General features: G+C 51.6%; 1 protein-coding gene across 3 annotated transcripts in view; it reads right to left on the minus strand.

Moving 5' to 3' along the window:
- Window positions 1-13,363, minus strand: part of Ret (ret proto-oncogene) — a 53,104-nt gene extending 39,741 nt beyond the window's left edge. The window contains exon 1 of one of the 3 annotated variants that reach the window (XM_048807553.1): window positions 13,077-13,363. In XM_048807553.1, the coding sequence (XP_048663510.1) occupies window positions 13,077-13,143 (67 nt within the window). In that variant the 5' untranslated portion in view covers window positions 13,144-13,363. The remainder of the gene's footprint in view (window positions 1-13,076) is intronic. The other 2 variants (XM_048807554.1, XM_015498961.2) reach the window with 2 other exon arrangements.
- Between the last annotated feature and the right edge of the window lie 2,311 nt (window positions 13,364-15,674).

The following is a 15,674-nucleotide window of genomic DNA, read 5'->3' on the forward strand; positions in this document are numbered from 1 at the left end:
CCAGGTGAGCCCTTGTTCTAGTTCCAACCTTCACTGCAAGCCCTAACCTGGATGGCCTCCACTCCTTTAACTCTCAGGGCATTTGTATGAAGCAGACAGGTGTCCCCCAGTTCTTTTCCTGGAATAGACCTGTTCTTTCTCAGTCATCACTCCATCCTCCTGGGGTCTCTCACTAGCACAATTCTGAGGGTGAAAGAACCAAAGCCAGAGAGTTCAGAGAGCTGTCTGAGTCTCTGCAATGAGAGCAGGTGGGACTGGCCATGTTCCTGGTGCCTCCCCAACTGTGTGGAATATTCATGTAGCTGGGGGTGCCCTTCCCCATACAATGCTCTTGGCCCTGGTGTGTGGCAGAAACATCCTTTAAGCATCTAATATCTCTAGAGAATGGTCCCCAGGATAGTTAGGAGTGCCATATAGAAAGAACTAATATCCATTCCCCATACTGCCCACCCACCTGGGGAGAAGTGACAGCAAATGGGTCCTGAGCACTTCCTTGAGTAGCCAAGGGAATAGCCATCCTGGAAGCCTCCAAGAAATGGACTCAAATGACCAGGGCTCCTGAACACACACAGTCCCTATGCAGGGCAGAGAGCTTGCTGGTGAGGAACAGATAGATGGCCCCTTCCCTAGTGAGTACTCCTAGGTTTCAGAGATGAACATGTTAGAATGTAAGGCTGCTGACAATGGGATGCCCATAGCCCTCAACAGGACTATCAGGAAAGTGGACTCTGGGGTCTGTAAGTATACTTCCTGTTGTTCCACTGATCACAGGATGCAGAGGTAATATGGACCAAGGGTCAGAACAGCCTGCATTGTCACACATGTTGATGCTCAGTCAATGCATTTGCTCCATCTGAAAAGGTAGAAACCCTGGGTGGGAACAATCTGAGGAGCCAGAGGTGTTGCATCCTGGGGATGAACCCTGAGGAGAGTCACACCAAGTCCCCTGATAGCCCTGCAGAGAAGAAAGAAGACACTGCTTTGCAGGAGCACTGGACACCTCTGTGATGTACCATCTGTCTGCCAGTCACATGAGATGGCTGTACTGTGCTCGAGCAGTGGCTGAGGAGGGCCTGAGAGGGAAATACCAGCTCTAGGAGTCCTGAGGGGACCTAGGCCTTGGGGGCCATGTTTACCTGAGAGTGTAGGAAGCATGCGTGTGCCTGTGGAGGCTGGGGCATGTCTAGTGTGCCTGATGTGGAAGGTGCTTCCCTGCTTTGCTGATTCCATGTGGCACTACTGTCTCTGTTATCAGTTTTAAAATATTATTTCTCAGGGGCTTGGGCAGACCTAAACTGCCCATTCTAAAAAAGACTGAGAGGCAGGCAGGAGAGCTGTCCACAGATTGAAGCCAGAGAAGCAGCTGTCCTAAGGGGTACAGCACCTAGGGAAGAGGAGACAGTGCGCAGCCAGGACAGAGGGGCAGGAAGAGTGGGCTGAAGGCAATGGAGATAGTAAGGGCAGTTCAGAAGGAAAGAGCTGCAGGTGGTAATTGCTGGCTGGAACAAGAAGCCTAGCTGCTTGGGACCAGAAAGTCATGAATTTAGAGAACCTGGCAGAAGAAGCATGTTGAGCAGCTTGTGCCAGGCAAGAGAGGACTCCATTTAGGGTGAGTGTGGCAGGGTAGGGGCACTGGCCTGGACAAGGGATACAGGTTCTGTGTCTCGGTTTTCTCCTATGCACCCAAGGAGACTCAAAGTTCCCATCTCACAGGGCTGTCAGGAACTAAACTGAGTCAATGCACATGAAGTTCTCAGATAACAGCACCTGTCACCATCCTCATCCCCACCACTTCCATTCCCATCACTACCACCACCATCATCACCACCTCCACCATCACTACCTACCACTCTCACGGCTTTGAGGGCTTCCAAATGAAAGCAACTTTGCCAGACTTGGCCCTCGCTAGATGTGTTAAGAAAGCTGTGCTTTAAAAACACACAGGGGCAGCAGTGGATCTGTCTTGCTTATTGTTGAATCTCAGAAACTTCCCTGCTGCCTGCCCTGGAGAAAGTGTAAAGGAAAGGCATAAGGCAGGCTTTAGTAACTTGATGGTACATAGGAACCAACTGCTTGGGCTTCTGGCTCTTGGCCCAGCTGTATTGACAAGCCAATGCTACCTTTGTGGAAAGTCTGACAGCTTGTTTCAATCCTGGTGTCCTGAGTTTAAGCCTCTGCACAACCATCAAGAAAATGCTACTCTCTGCAGATGTATAGATAGCTTAGTGTATGTACTGGGTGCTCAATAATTGTCTGAGCCAGCTATTTTCCTATTGTTCAATACTAGTCATCAGTGCATCCTCAGCCCTAGATTTTGATTTGTTCTTTTCAAAATTCCGTGAACAACCCTCAGCAGGAAGCCTGTGCCTCTGAAGGCACCATGAGGTTTGAGTGGCTATCTTGGTCTGGGCTGAACACATGGTAAGAGAAACCTAGATGCCCAGCCCAGAGGGAGGAACAAGCAGCTATCCTAGTACACATGGGATGTCAGGGCTTCCTGAAATGAACTATGGGGATCTCCATGTTCCTATTCCCGAGGCTTCTGTCTAAGTCTCGTGCCCCAAATTCTCCTGGTTCACCTGCTCAGACTTCATGCACAACACAACTCTCAAGGCTCTGGCCATGTCATCCCTCCAGTCTGGTCCTCTACATGCAGTAAAGCAGAGGATCCAGAATGCAGTGCAGTGTCTCTCAAAACACCTGTCCTACTGCGACCCCAGTCAGCAGGGCGGTTGGTGGCCTGTAAGAGCAACTGAACAGAGGAGGAACCACAGCTATCCTTGCATACCTGTGGCACATCTCTCAAACTGTGTAGAATTCTTTCTCATATATGTCACCTGAGCTCCCTCTACAGAATGAAGACATCTCTATTCCTACTCAGTGCTGGGAAATGTCAGTGCAGAATTCACATTCATATCTCACACTCATAGTGGAACTGCAACTGGGACCTCTCTCCTATACCCCTAGGTCATCAGCAAGTGTTGGTCCCGTCTATTTTTACACCCTATACTAGCACTCTTTTTGTCATGTTCAATATTAACTGAGATTTCTATAGTGCTGTTTTAAACAGGTCACATGCATCAAACCACCAATTGTCAGAGGCAGGGGCTATGAGGATTCCTCACTTCTGCTGTAGCTGAGGAAGGGTTCTGGGACAGGGCTAAAGTTTGGGAGCTATTGGGCATTGGGGGAGCTGGCACCTCAGGACTGTCCTCTGCACACAGACCCAACCTTCTGCTTTGAAGGTCTTGGGCCCCAGCCTTGCACTCAGCATGTGCCACCGCCACCACCCACACTTCCACACCCACTCAGACCAGCTGCAGTGGCCTTGTCGAGATGATGGACACTCTTGCCCAAATGTGATTTCCCAGCTGCTACCAACTTAATCACCAGCCTCACTGGCAGCTCCTTCCGGTTTCTATGCAAAGGAACTGCCAATTAGGTTACAATTAATTTCTTTCCTAGGGCAAATAATGACTAGAAAAGGATTGACCACCCAAGTGGCCTGCCAATGACCGGGGGCAGGTCACCAGACCCCCTTGGCTCCAGGGCTTTCTGTGGTGCTCCTTGACCCCCGTCAACTGCATTGTACACCAGCCTCAATAAAACAGGGATAAGACATCACCGGCTGTGACCCTGGTGCTTCCAAACTGGGCAGCTGTTGTCCATGCACCCAGCAGGAAACCATGACTCAGAGCATGTCCACATGCTAATTTAAACAAACCAGTCACCCCACATATCTCAAAGCTCCTCAAGCCAGAGTTGGTCCTGAGCATTTTTACACCTCATCGTCAGTACCCTTTTTGTCATGCTCGATGTTAACCAAGATTTCTACAGGGTTGTTTTAAACATGTCACATGCATCAAACCACCAACTGTCCGAGGTAGGGGCTATTAGGATTCCTGTCCCACAGAGGAGTAATCTGAGGCAGAGAAAGGTTAAGTACCTTGCCCAAGGACACAGAGTGAGCTAGCACTTAAGCTAGAGTCTAGCCCAGGCTCTTCTGCTCAGTGACAACTGTACACACAGAAAAGCCAGGGTCCTGAGACCTGGGACTCCAGGTCACTTGCCTGAGGTCCCAGACCAAAAAATGCCACCAGAGTAACCATTGTAAATAACCTTCCCTCAGCCTCCTCAAAAATGCAGGTGCCTCAAGAACCTCCTTGTACAAACTGACTCTTTAATATTTCAGTGAAATGGGGTGAAGGCCCAGGAAGGTGAGACCAGGAAGAAGTTTGCTTAGGCAGTGCCTGCCCACTAGGGTCAGGCAAATAATGGCCACTTGTGTGGAGGGAGCAACTTCCAGGCACCCATTCAGTGCTAGAGGTCTCACATGCCCATCCACACTGAACAGAAGAGAACTGAGCATGGAGGGGTTATTCCCTCCACCCTCACTGGGTTCTGTTGTTACCAAACGCTTGGGAAGGTGGATATTCCAAGTTTGGTATACAGGCCCTCCTGCTTTTAAACTTGAGTAGAGTTATACAAAACTTGCACCTTGGGGAAGTAGGGGAGGGGGAGAACGGGGAAGGATAGTCCTTGGGGGCACCGTATCCATAAGAGGCACCTTGCAAAGTGACTGGGTCAAGTGAGTCTTCCTGTGCCAGCAGCCAACTTGGAAGACTGGGCCCTGCTGCAGTTCTCAGGAGGTGGCTGGAAGGCCAGCCCTGATTCAGATGTGTCCTCCTCATCATGGGCTAAAACAATAGCAGCCACAGCCTTCAGGAGGGAGGCCACCTCAGTGTCTAGAGCAGAAGCAGGTGTCTCTCTGGAGAGGAAGGCACAAAGAAGGCCCCAGTGTCTGCTCTAGTAGGAGGATGGAGAAAAGGAAGCTGGGGAACCTTTGAGAGATCAGGTTCTGGCCCTACCAGTGCCGGGGGCTAGACAACCTGGGATCCTGGAGGCACCATGGCACACCAGTGCTGGGGGCATATCACCGGCATCTGGGCCCTGTGATTAAGCTTCTGGGTATGAAGATCTTGAAGGCTTCAACTTCAGGAATAAAAGGGAACCCCACCCCAGGACCTGAGTGGTCATGCAGAGAAGGGGATGAAGAGAGTTGTGTTACAAGTCCTTAACTGATACCCCAGATGTGACAACTCATCTCTCTCTCTGACTCTCAGTTTCCCCATCTGCAAAATGAGAGTGTTGCACTGAAAGTTAAGGCTTCCCTCAGCTCAAGTTCTGCCCCTCTTTGAGTCCCTGTGAAGTTTGTGCAGGAACATTCATGGAATAAGCCTCCTGACCAAAGGCTGAGAGGCAGGATGGTGGGTGTGAGGGAAATTGGGGCAGGCTCTGATCTATGGGGATGGGGCAGCTTGGGGTTGAGGGACATGGCACCAGAACAGGATTAGGACCACAAGTGTTCTCCTAGGACTCTGACAATAAGACACAGCATGAGCCCAGATCCAAAGAAGAGATTTCAACATGATATGAAGAGTAGAAACACAGGGGTGGTGTGGGCCCAAGCCCACATTCTTCACTACTTGTGTGTGGCTCAGCTCAGTGCTCAGCCTCTCTGACTACATCTCCAGCTGTGAATGGGGACAGAACCTCTTCCTGGGAGCCCCATTAGGGCAGGCTGGACACAGAGCACCTGCCAAGGGAGACCAGTTCTCCACCAGCTGCAGTCCCCTGCACCAAATCAGACTGCTGGGGCCCATAAAAGCCTCCTCCCATTCCTTGGTCAAGGCCTTCCCATCCCCATGCTGGCCTCCAGACTAGGGATGTAGAAGAGGAGGCCACTGCCTCTGTGTGCACTGCCGTCTCTGGAATAGGGCTCCAGGGCTAGGAGCATGACATCACAGCTACAATTACGGTAATCAATTTATATCGGATCTGCCTGGTTATTTTTAGAGTCTGGATAGAGGCTGAGTGAGAGAGGGCAGCCCTGGGCTCCTATGTAGTCTGCCTTGTTGGGTGGGGGTGGAGGCTGCTGATTCCTGGCACTTTCCCATTTCTCTGTCCTTTATTGGGAGGTTCCAGGGCATTGGCTTCTCCTGCACTAGCTGTGACACCATTCCTTCCAGTACCTTTGTGCTTCAAGTGGCCTTAGAGTCCAGGTCTTCTGAGAACCTCACACTCCCAGGGGGCAATGGTGAATCGATGCCCACAGGAGGACATCAGGTGACCCCTTATGATGAGGGACCTGAGGCTCAGGCACTGACTGAGATGCCGTACTTGGTGAAACCAGACCAAAGTAAACCATATTACAAGCCACTCAATTAAAAAATGGCCAAAGGACTTGAACAGATACTTCTTCAAAGATACACAACTGACCAATAAACACATGGAAAGATCCTGGACATCACTAGTAAGTAGGGAAGTGCAAACCAAAACCACCAAGAGATTCCACTTTGTACCTACTTTATGTTAGGATTAAACTCAATCAATCAATCAAACCAACAAACAAACTGAATAGCAAAAATTAACAAGTGTTGGTGAGGGTGTGGACAAATTGTAAACTTTTGCGTATGGGTGGTAGGAATGTAAAATGATCCTGCCACTGTGGAGAACGGTTTATATTTCCTCAAAAACCAAAATGTAGGTGGGACATAGCAATTATACTTTTTTTTTTTTTTTTTTTTTTTTGTACTGGGGATTGGAGGGACACTTAACCACTGAGCTACATCCCCAGCTCTTTGTATTTTTTGAGACAGAGTCTCACTAAGTTGCTTAGGGCCTCACTAAATTACTGAGGCTGGCTTTGAATTTGTGATCCTTCTGCCTCAGCCTCCTGAGCTGCTGAGATTACAGGCATGAACCACCACCACTGTGCCTGGTGGCGATTTCACTCTTAGAACTGAAAACAGGGTCTCAAATACTTGTACATCAATGTTCACAGCAACATTGTTCATAAAATCAAAAGGTGGAAAACGCCCGAATGTGCATCAACAGATGAACAGATACATAAAAGTGGTATATCCATATAACGGAATATTATTCACCCTTAAAAAGGAATAACATCCTGGCATGTGCTACAAAGTAGATGAACTTTGAAAACAAGATTGCTGAGTTATGCCAGGTGCAAGGTCTGTTTACATGAAATATCCAGAATAGGCAAATCCACAGACAGAATGCAGACTGGTGGTTGCCAGGGCAGGGGGAAGGAAAACAGGAACAGTAATAGAGTTCCTTTTGGAGTGATGGAAATGTGTTGGAACCAAAAAAAAAGGTGATGCCCATACAACACTGAATGTGCCAAGTGTTACTATACTGTTCACTGAGAAACAGTTACATGAATCATACCAAATAAATAAATAAATAAATAAATAAAATTGTAATAATTTGCCACCTCTTCCCACCTCCAGCTTCTGTGACCAGCCCTCCTGTGTTGACCAGAACAATGTTCAGAGAGGCCTACATGGAAAAGCCTGTGAATAGACTGAAAGTATGGAGACACCCAAGGAATGTGCATGGGATACAACCTGTGTTCTCCGTACCACCAGCCTCCCCTGCAGTAAGAAGGGCCCTGTGATGGAATTTTGACTTGTGGAACACAAGCAAAATGACACAGTCTCCTTTAGGTCTGGTGCCTCAAAACTCTGTAGAATGGGTGGGTCCAAAGGCTCAGAGGTAGAAATTTTTTTTTTTCTTCCCCTCTCTGGAACTCAAAGGTAAGACTTTTCTGGAATCACAAAGGCACACATGGGAAATTGGAATCAGTTTTGCTGAACCTTGTCCAGCCTCTCCTACCTCTTGCTCCAGGGTCTTCCTACTTCTTAGATATATCCTGGGCACCCTGGGCTTTGCAAAACCCAGACATTAGCACTTCATGTTACAGAGGATCTAAGGCCCAGACCACAGTGAGGTGCAGCAGCCACCACCCCAAACTGGGAGAGGAACTCGTGTTACTCAGGACTTGAGATGCAGGGCCATAGACATCTCCCTTAAATAGGTCCCAGAACTAAATGGCCTGTTGGCTGCAGAGCCCCAGGCCCAGCCCCACTGGGTATCAGTGAGGTCAAGGAGAAAAGTCTATACCAGCCAGACCCCCGTGTGAGCACTCACTGTCCTGGTGCACCGGTGACTCTTCTGTGTTAGTGCTCATGGTGCTGTACTTTGTGGAGCCACCCATGAAGCAAATGCAAATAGAAGTGTTTGCTCAGGGCTGGCCACCTGCTTTCCTCAGGGTCCAGGTGGTGCCTGAACAACCACCTTCAAGGTCCCATCAGTGTCATCTACTCCGCAGCTAGGCTTCTAGGGGGAAGAACAGCTTCTAGGGGGAAGAACCAGCTTCATCAGGGGAAGAACAGAAGTACCTTGCTGTCTCCTCTTGTCCTTCCCTGCACTGTACATGGTCTCACGTGGACAGCTCAGGGATTCACTGGCTTTATACCTGTCAGTCTTCAGGGGGGATAACAATCAAGCAGTTAGAAGCCAGAGCTTGAAAGAGGCCTAGGCTGGCTCAGAACCTGTTTATGGTCTCAGAGCTCAGGGAAGGTAGATGGTGGGGGGACTGGGTAGAAGTAAGGAGGAAGACTCAGTCCACAGGGACTCCCCAGTATTCTAGGGCCTCAATCAGGAGACAGCCTTATTCTCCACGGTTCACAGAGGGGCACTGAAGCCTTGCTTTAGGAGGCACAGTCTCTGTCGCCCCTAAAATCTACACCCAGGGTTGTTACTGTGGGACGGGGGAAGGAAGAAGCAGACTCTGAGAAGTCTGTAAACTTTTAATCCCTTCCAGCCCAACCAGATTCAGTGCCTAAGAGAGCAGTACCAAGTCATAGCTTCTAGAGAGACCTGTGAACTTGACCTCTGAGTCAGTCACACTGACTCCACAGATTCCCTGGGACTGAAGCATCCCCATACTACAGAACACAGAGAATAGCCCTTGCAGACCCTGGAAGAAAGAAGGTCCCCCATGCCAGCATCTCACCTGTGGTTGCACCCCTCATTCTCATGCCAACTTTGCCTTGCTGCCTGTTGTAGACCTCTATGTGAAATCAATCTCTCTCTCTCTCTCTCTCTCTCTCTCTCTCTCTCTCTCACACACACACACACACACACACACACACACACACTATTTACTTTACATTTCTCTTCATGAGAAGCAACAACATATCAACTCAAGGGGCCCTTCTGCTGGTCTCCCCAAATGCATCCACAGCAGTAGAAAAGCCCTGAGCACAGTGTACTTCCTCTTTGGGGGGAATTCATCTGCTGATCATTGTTACATTATTGTTACTATTAAGTCACTTGCACAAGAAAACAATTGTGGAAATGAGAAAGAGGAGGAGAGCACAGCAGAAATGGAAAAGAAGGAGGCCTAAACTGAGATCTTCAGACTGATAGGACCTGGAGGGAAGGAAGGTACAGCCCTGGCACCAGGAGGAATCCTCCTCCATCCCCTCAGGAACGGGAATTCTACAGTGCAAGCATGGCCACTTGCCCAAGGATGGAAGGAAGTGCCACATGAGGGGAGAGGTGGATTGCCTCTTCAACTCTGCCCTTGCTTCCTGGATACCATTTGGGTGCTTTCTTCTCCCAGTCTGTCCCCAGTCTTCTACACCCCTAAAGCCTAGTCCTCTTGTCCTTCTATCCCTCTCCTCAGCATAGCAGCTCTATCAGATGCTTGGTGCCCAGGCAGATGAGGGGTGCAAGGACCACATTCTGGGTATCCTGGCCACATGGCTGTACCACATTAGTATATAGATATTTTCCTGTCATGCCCAAAGCACATATTGTCTTTCTCTGGGCTGGCTCTTATAGGACCATGCCTGGTATTGATTCCCAGTTAAACAGACCCTGACATCAAAGAAAGCAATACCCCTTTAAGAACTCTGCTGAGATCCAGAGGGGGCCCTGCTTAGGTGTGTGAGCACAGTGTCACATGTCACACTGAGATCTGGGCCAGGCTGTCCCCAGGGTACCCAGAGCCCTGAAGAGTGGGTGATTAGGTGCAGAGTCACTTCTTCTCCTAGGACCCCTCCTCAGCTCCACCCTGGTACCCACCACCAATGGCCTGAGAAAGGGCTTGCTGAAAGGTAGAGGACTAGGGGTGGAAGAATCCCTCTGTGCTCTCCATGGGCTCCAGAGTCCATAGACTGGGGCACCCTCAGTTTCCTCATCTGTGAAATGGGAAAATAAAACCAAAGCCCTTGTAGGGTGTCAGGAAAATAAAGTGAGCTAATAAACTGGCAGTATGATGACAAGGACCAGCATGCTGTGAGCCCCAAATAGAGAGTCTGTTGCTGGCATCATCCTTCCCCAGTGAAGGCAAGAGGACCTAGAGGGTCCTCTATTAAGCTGCAGAGAAAGGAAGGCCCCAGGGGAAGTGGTGGCTTCCGGGCCTCCCATCCCTTTGGCACCCCGGGCTCCCATTTCAACAGATACCATAATTTAAATTAGTTTTCTCCTCCCCTGGCTAAAAGGCCATTAGCGCCCCATTACGTGAATGCTTCCCATTTTCTTCACACCACCAAGGAAACAGTGATTTACTTAGCTAGTCCCTAAAGCAATTCTACAGAATAAAGGCAATTTAGTGAATGGACTCAATAAACTTTCCCATTTGCTATCTGCTTTCAGGCTCCGCCCTCATGAACCCACCAGCTGGCCTAGTCCAGAGTGAGGGGTGCAGGCAGCTCCTTGAGACCAGAGGGGCTCAGTGGCTGGGATGGGGGAGGTAGGTCATGGCTCAGATAAACCCAGTAAGGCAGGACAAGTCTTCATTGGCCAAAGACAGGGGAGGATGTAAAGGAAAAAATGAAATAAAGCTGTGTCCCTGGGTGCTCACTCTGAAGGATCCAAGAAGTCAGGAAGATGAGGGGCAAGACACTTGCTGAGAAGCTGTGGGAGGGCAGAAGTGGGTTAGCTTGGGACATGCAGAGGGAGCCCCAGATGCCAGGACTCATGTCCTTTTCCATGCAATGGATGGAGCTGTAGCTGTGCTGAGCATTGAAAAGCCCAAAACTTCAAATAACTTTTAGAGGGAGGTTCCTCAACTCTAGTTCCAGGAAAACTGGGGATGATGGGTAGTGTCCAAGTATATGAGGGGTTTAGGGGTGTGTGTCTTTAGGTGTACATATGAGATCCTAGTACATAAGAGTAGGTAGAGAGGGGCTGGGTCTCCAGGGGTACCTGCTTGAGGGTGGGGGTGTAAGGAGCAAGGCCACAATGTGTGAGAGTACATGTCTACAAATCTCATGAGCATGTCTTCCTTAGAAAGGGTGCAGTGTGACTTGGTGATGACCATAAGTGAGTGTGAATGTAAGCTAAGGAAGGCCCATCACCTCTAAAGACCCAGCCCATTTCCTGAGCAACAGGCAGGGCCATTAGACCATTGCTTCCACAAGAGGGCGATGGAGGCCAAGCTGCTCCCCATCTGTGTGTGCCCAGTGAGCCCCGGGGGCTCCCTAGTAGCAGCCTAGAGCAGCTCCAAGAGAGCAAAGCTCCACAGCCCCACAGCTGCTGCTTCTGATTAAGAGCCCTTGAAGACCTCTCCAAAGGATCCAATTGTCTCCTCTTGGATGCAGGGCTGCCATTCCACCCCCAGTGCTGCTAATCCTGGTTTCTTGATCATCCCAGGGGAGGTGGTAGGTGACAGGGACTTATGTTCCTTGGATTGGGGAGGATGACTGTGATTACCTAGCTCAAGTGTCAGGTACCTGCCATCCCACAAGTGCCACAGGCCAGACCCACCCCACCCCTGCCTGGTCCCTAAGGACTTGGTAGACACCCAGCTAAGGCTGGAAGGGCATGGGGAGGTTGCCCAGCACATGAGCTTCCCACAACTAACCACACACCCACATTGCAAAATTGCAACCCAAAGTCACAGGATAGCTTTAGAACTCGGGTGTTAACTTTTGTGTTTACTTTTGTCCTGTGCACAGCCTCCTGCCTGCCTCCCCCTTGCTGACTGTGACCCCACAGTCCCAAACCTAGAAACAGACTCCCCATTTCCATTCTTCCCCGATGAAAGGAACGGGCTTCTCCCCTGCCTTCTCTTTCTACCATGCACCCATTCTGCCCCAGTCTCTGTTGTGCTGAGGAACCAGAACCACAAATGAAACCTTGGGAAGGTCTGTGAATATAAAGTCTGTGAAGGACCTGAGGATAGAGGCAGGGTGACTGGACTTCGGTTTCCAAAGCCTCCTTTTGTAAGGAGTGGGGGAGGGTAGCCGGGGCTCTTTCCCTCTCCTAGGAAAACTTGATGCTTGGTGCCTATGTTAAGTACTCTAGGAGAGGGTCAAGTTAGGACGAGTTTGAGGGACTCTAAAATGTGCAGCCAAGACAGTCGGTCAATAGTTCTTCAGCCTTGTTGTTCATTATGTCTGAGGTTGGCAGTGGGGGCAGTGACCAACATTTCCAAGGCCACACCTAATACTGGGATCCTACAGCGCATATACCACAAGATGGTCGGAAGCGCTCTGAGCCGTCCTATAGCTCAAAAACCGCCCCTCTAGGTAAGTCTAGGCCAGCGGTACAGGAGTCTGTTGGTTGCCGGGTAGGGCTAGGGACACCGAGGGCCCTCAGGGGGAAGACAACCCAGAAACCATAGGCTTTTAGGATTTTAAAGACGCGGGCAACAAAAATACAAGAGAAAAGCAATCTTCTATGAAAGAGCCTCTGCTCCACTCAGCCAGCTGGGACAACAGAGCTGGAGGAGAATGCACGGAAGTGAAGCGCGAAAAGAAAACCAGGACACAGTGATCTTCTGCAGAAATAGAACTCCCTGCGCAGGTCGCAGGCATCTTGTGGCTACCTGACCCATTAGCTCCTGTCTGTGCCCAAATGCCTGAATGGTCCGTCCGCTTTGCTCCAAGACGTAGCTGCGGCTGGAGGCAAAACCAGCCTAAGACGCACGGCTGCTGCTTGGGCTCTGGACACCGACCCCTCGCCGACCCGCCCGCGTCCCGCTCTCCCCGCCAAGACCCGCCCAGCACTGAGCCCGCGGCGCTCTGCCCGCCTCCGGCCATCGCCACCTCACTCCCAGTTGAGGCCGACCGACCAGCCACCGTGCAACCTGCTGCCCATTGCCCGCCGCCAACAAACGCGGTTCTGAAAGCGTCCCCTCCGCCGCTCAGCGCTCAGCGCTAACTTCAGCCCAGCCGCCGAGGACGCCAGCCAGGACTCACCTTCGCCTAGGAGCGGCAGCAGCAGCAACAGCCGCAGCCCCGCGGCGCCGGACGTCGCCTTCGCCATCGCCGGTGCGCTCAGGGGCCGCGACTGGAGAGTGGCGGGTCTTGGCGGTGAGGTGCGGCGCTCAACCCGGCCGCCCCATGCCAGCCCGTGAAGCAGCGGGCACAGTGGACACTGCGGGCGCGGTGCGTCGGGGCGGGACCCTGGGCGCGGACTCCGGGGCGCTCTCGGCTGCTGCGCTCTGGGCTCCGCTCCCAGGACTGAGGCAAGGCTGTCGCGGGCTGAGCCCAAGCAGCGGGCAGGGGCGGGGCGGCGCGCGGGTGTGGGGGGGGAGCGGGCCGGGCGGGGCCAGGGTGCGGGGTTAGGGGCGGGGCTCCGGGTATGGTTGGGGTCGGTGCGGGGTGCAGGCTGGGCACCGGTAGGAGTCGGATATGGGACGTGCTGTGCAGCCCTGGCCCGGCGCCTGGGAGAACCGGGTGCTTGCGGAATGGGGTGCGGTGCGGGTCGGCTATCCGTCGCCTGGATCCACGAACATGCACACATACATCCACTTTCTCATCCTGTCTGCCTGCTTGTGGTCCTTGAGTTTCGCCCTTTCTGGCCGCCCAGAGAAGGCAGAGAAGCCACGTGGGAATGCAGGGTCTGGCTGACTGGCTGCCGGTGCGCCCAAACAGTCTTAGAGCTTAGGCCAGAGCCCTTCTCACAGGCTCCGGGCTTGGAGCGCATCCTCCGCCATTTCTCAGAGGAGGGATGCGCGGTGCGAGCTTGGCCTCTTCTGGGGCCAGATGCATAAGGAGTGGAGGAAACCGGGAGAGAAAGGAGGGCGGGAGAGTAGTCTTCTAGTTTACAATATCTTCTGGTGGAAAGAGTGGGGGTCCCCTAGGTCTAGTTTGTGAACCCTAGGTCTGATCTAACCAATGGGACCAGGAAACTGGCTCAGGCACACCTTTCAAAGAGATCTGACACTGGTAGCCTAATGGGATGCTTGGTGGGTGCCCTGCCCTCCTCTAAATAGAACAACTCTGAGGATGTAGGACAGACAGAGTAGGAAAGTGGGTAGCAGGAGCCCAGAATTGAGTTCCCCTCCTCAATGAAATGTTGCCCATAGATTTACAGAGGAAGCCTCTGTACCCTAAATGGGAGGTCTTGGAGTGAGGTTGTATGTGGATTTGGGGCCTCTAGGGAAGGTCCATCATTCTCACCCAACCTGCACCTTCTTTTTGAGGTCTGGCCTCCACCTAGGTGCAGAGGGATAGAGGAATGGAAGCCAATGGGGCCTTGCGGTGTGCAAGTCCAGAACCCTGGGCCAAGGGTGCCCCTGAACAAGCTGTCTTCTGCTGTGTGCAGAGCCCCACCCTCATCCCTGGCTGAGCTCAGGGCTGAATAAGCGATCTGCATATCACTCTGCAGATATGAAGTCAAAGTGAAGTCACTCTGGCAGGCAGAAGGAGGAGCTGCCAAGACAGAGGCTGACTTGGGGCTGGGCCAAGATATCCACAGTCTGCCTGCTGATGGGTGGGCTACCACTTCACAGGTCTGCCAGCCCAGGAGAGCTACCTTGCAGACACTGGACCTTATTCTATTTGCCATATACCTCTAGGGCTCTAGGCCTTTAGACTTATGGAGCTAGAGTTGTACACAGGAAGTTCTCTAGGATGCCGACAGTTCTCATCTCTGGAGCTATTGGCTACCAGGGCTGTACACTGAGGCCTGTGACCAGGAAAGTGCTGGGGTGCTCTCTACAACTGGCTTTCTGTGGCTGCCTCCTAGGAGAATGCAGAGTGAAGTGGGTGGCTTGACCCACCTGCTTATAGCCTCACTTCCACACCTCCCCAGAGGCTGGTTAGTTGGTTCTGTGACTGTCTCAAGGACTTGCCTGGCCTCCCTCAGGTCTTCACCCTCTCCCTACCCTCACTCTTGGGGGTCCTGAATGAACACATGACATCATAGTGGGACTGTTGCCCTCTCCTTTAAAAAGATCTGGGAAGGGGAGAGACTTCCATATGAGCCCTTGGGCACATATGCATTTGGGGCATACCTTTCCCCACAGGCTTGTCCAGGGGCCTTGACCAGAGAGGGAATCATCCAGTAGAGGGCAGACAGGAAACTCTGGGTCTCCTGATCTTAGAGACCTTAGGGAGAGGGTGACTCAGTCCTCACTGGACCTAGGGCATTCATTCAAGGTCTAGAAACTCAGGGCAGCAGGAGGGAGCTGCTTAACAGAGAAGAAATGGATGCAATGCCCTGTGGTCCAACGATGGGAGGTAGAGGCTGTGCTAATGTAGAATCCAAAGGTCCCAACCTGTGATTATCTAGGAAGCCCCATCTCTTGCTCCCTTTCATCTTGGGGGAAAGAGAGGTCTGCAAGAGGCTTCAATTCCCTTTCTTGATGCCTTGTAATCAACTTTCTCTGAGTCTCAGTTTCCTCTAGTAAACATATCTCTGTCAGAGGGAGGAGTGAAGATAAAAAGGGGGAGTCCATGTGAGGGTGAAGCCCTATGCTAGCACACGGTAAATGCTCAGAAGATCATAGCCATTGTTTTGCCCAGGCCTCCCTGGTACTTGGCCTTGGCGTCCTTGCCCCAACCCTCTGT

The sequence above is a fragment of the Marmota marmota genome, unplaced genomic scaffold (assembly GCF_001458135.2).
Source record: "Marmota marmota marmota unplaced genomic scaffold, marMar, whole genome shotgun sequence".
Classification (NCBI taxonomy): domain Eukaryota; kingdom Metazoa; phylum Chordata; class Mammalia; order Rodentia; family Sciuridae; genus Marmota; species Marmota marmota.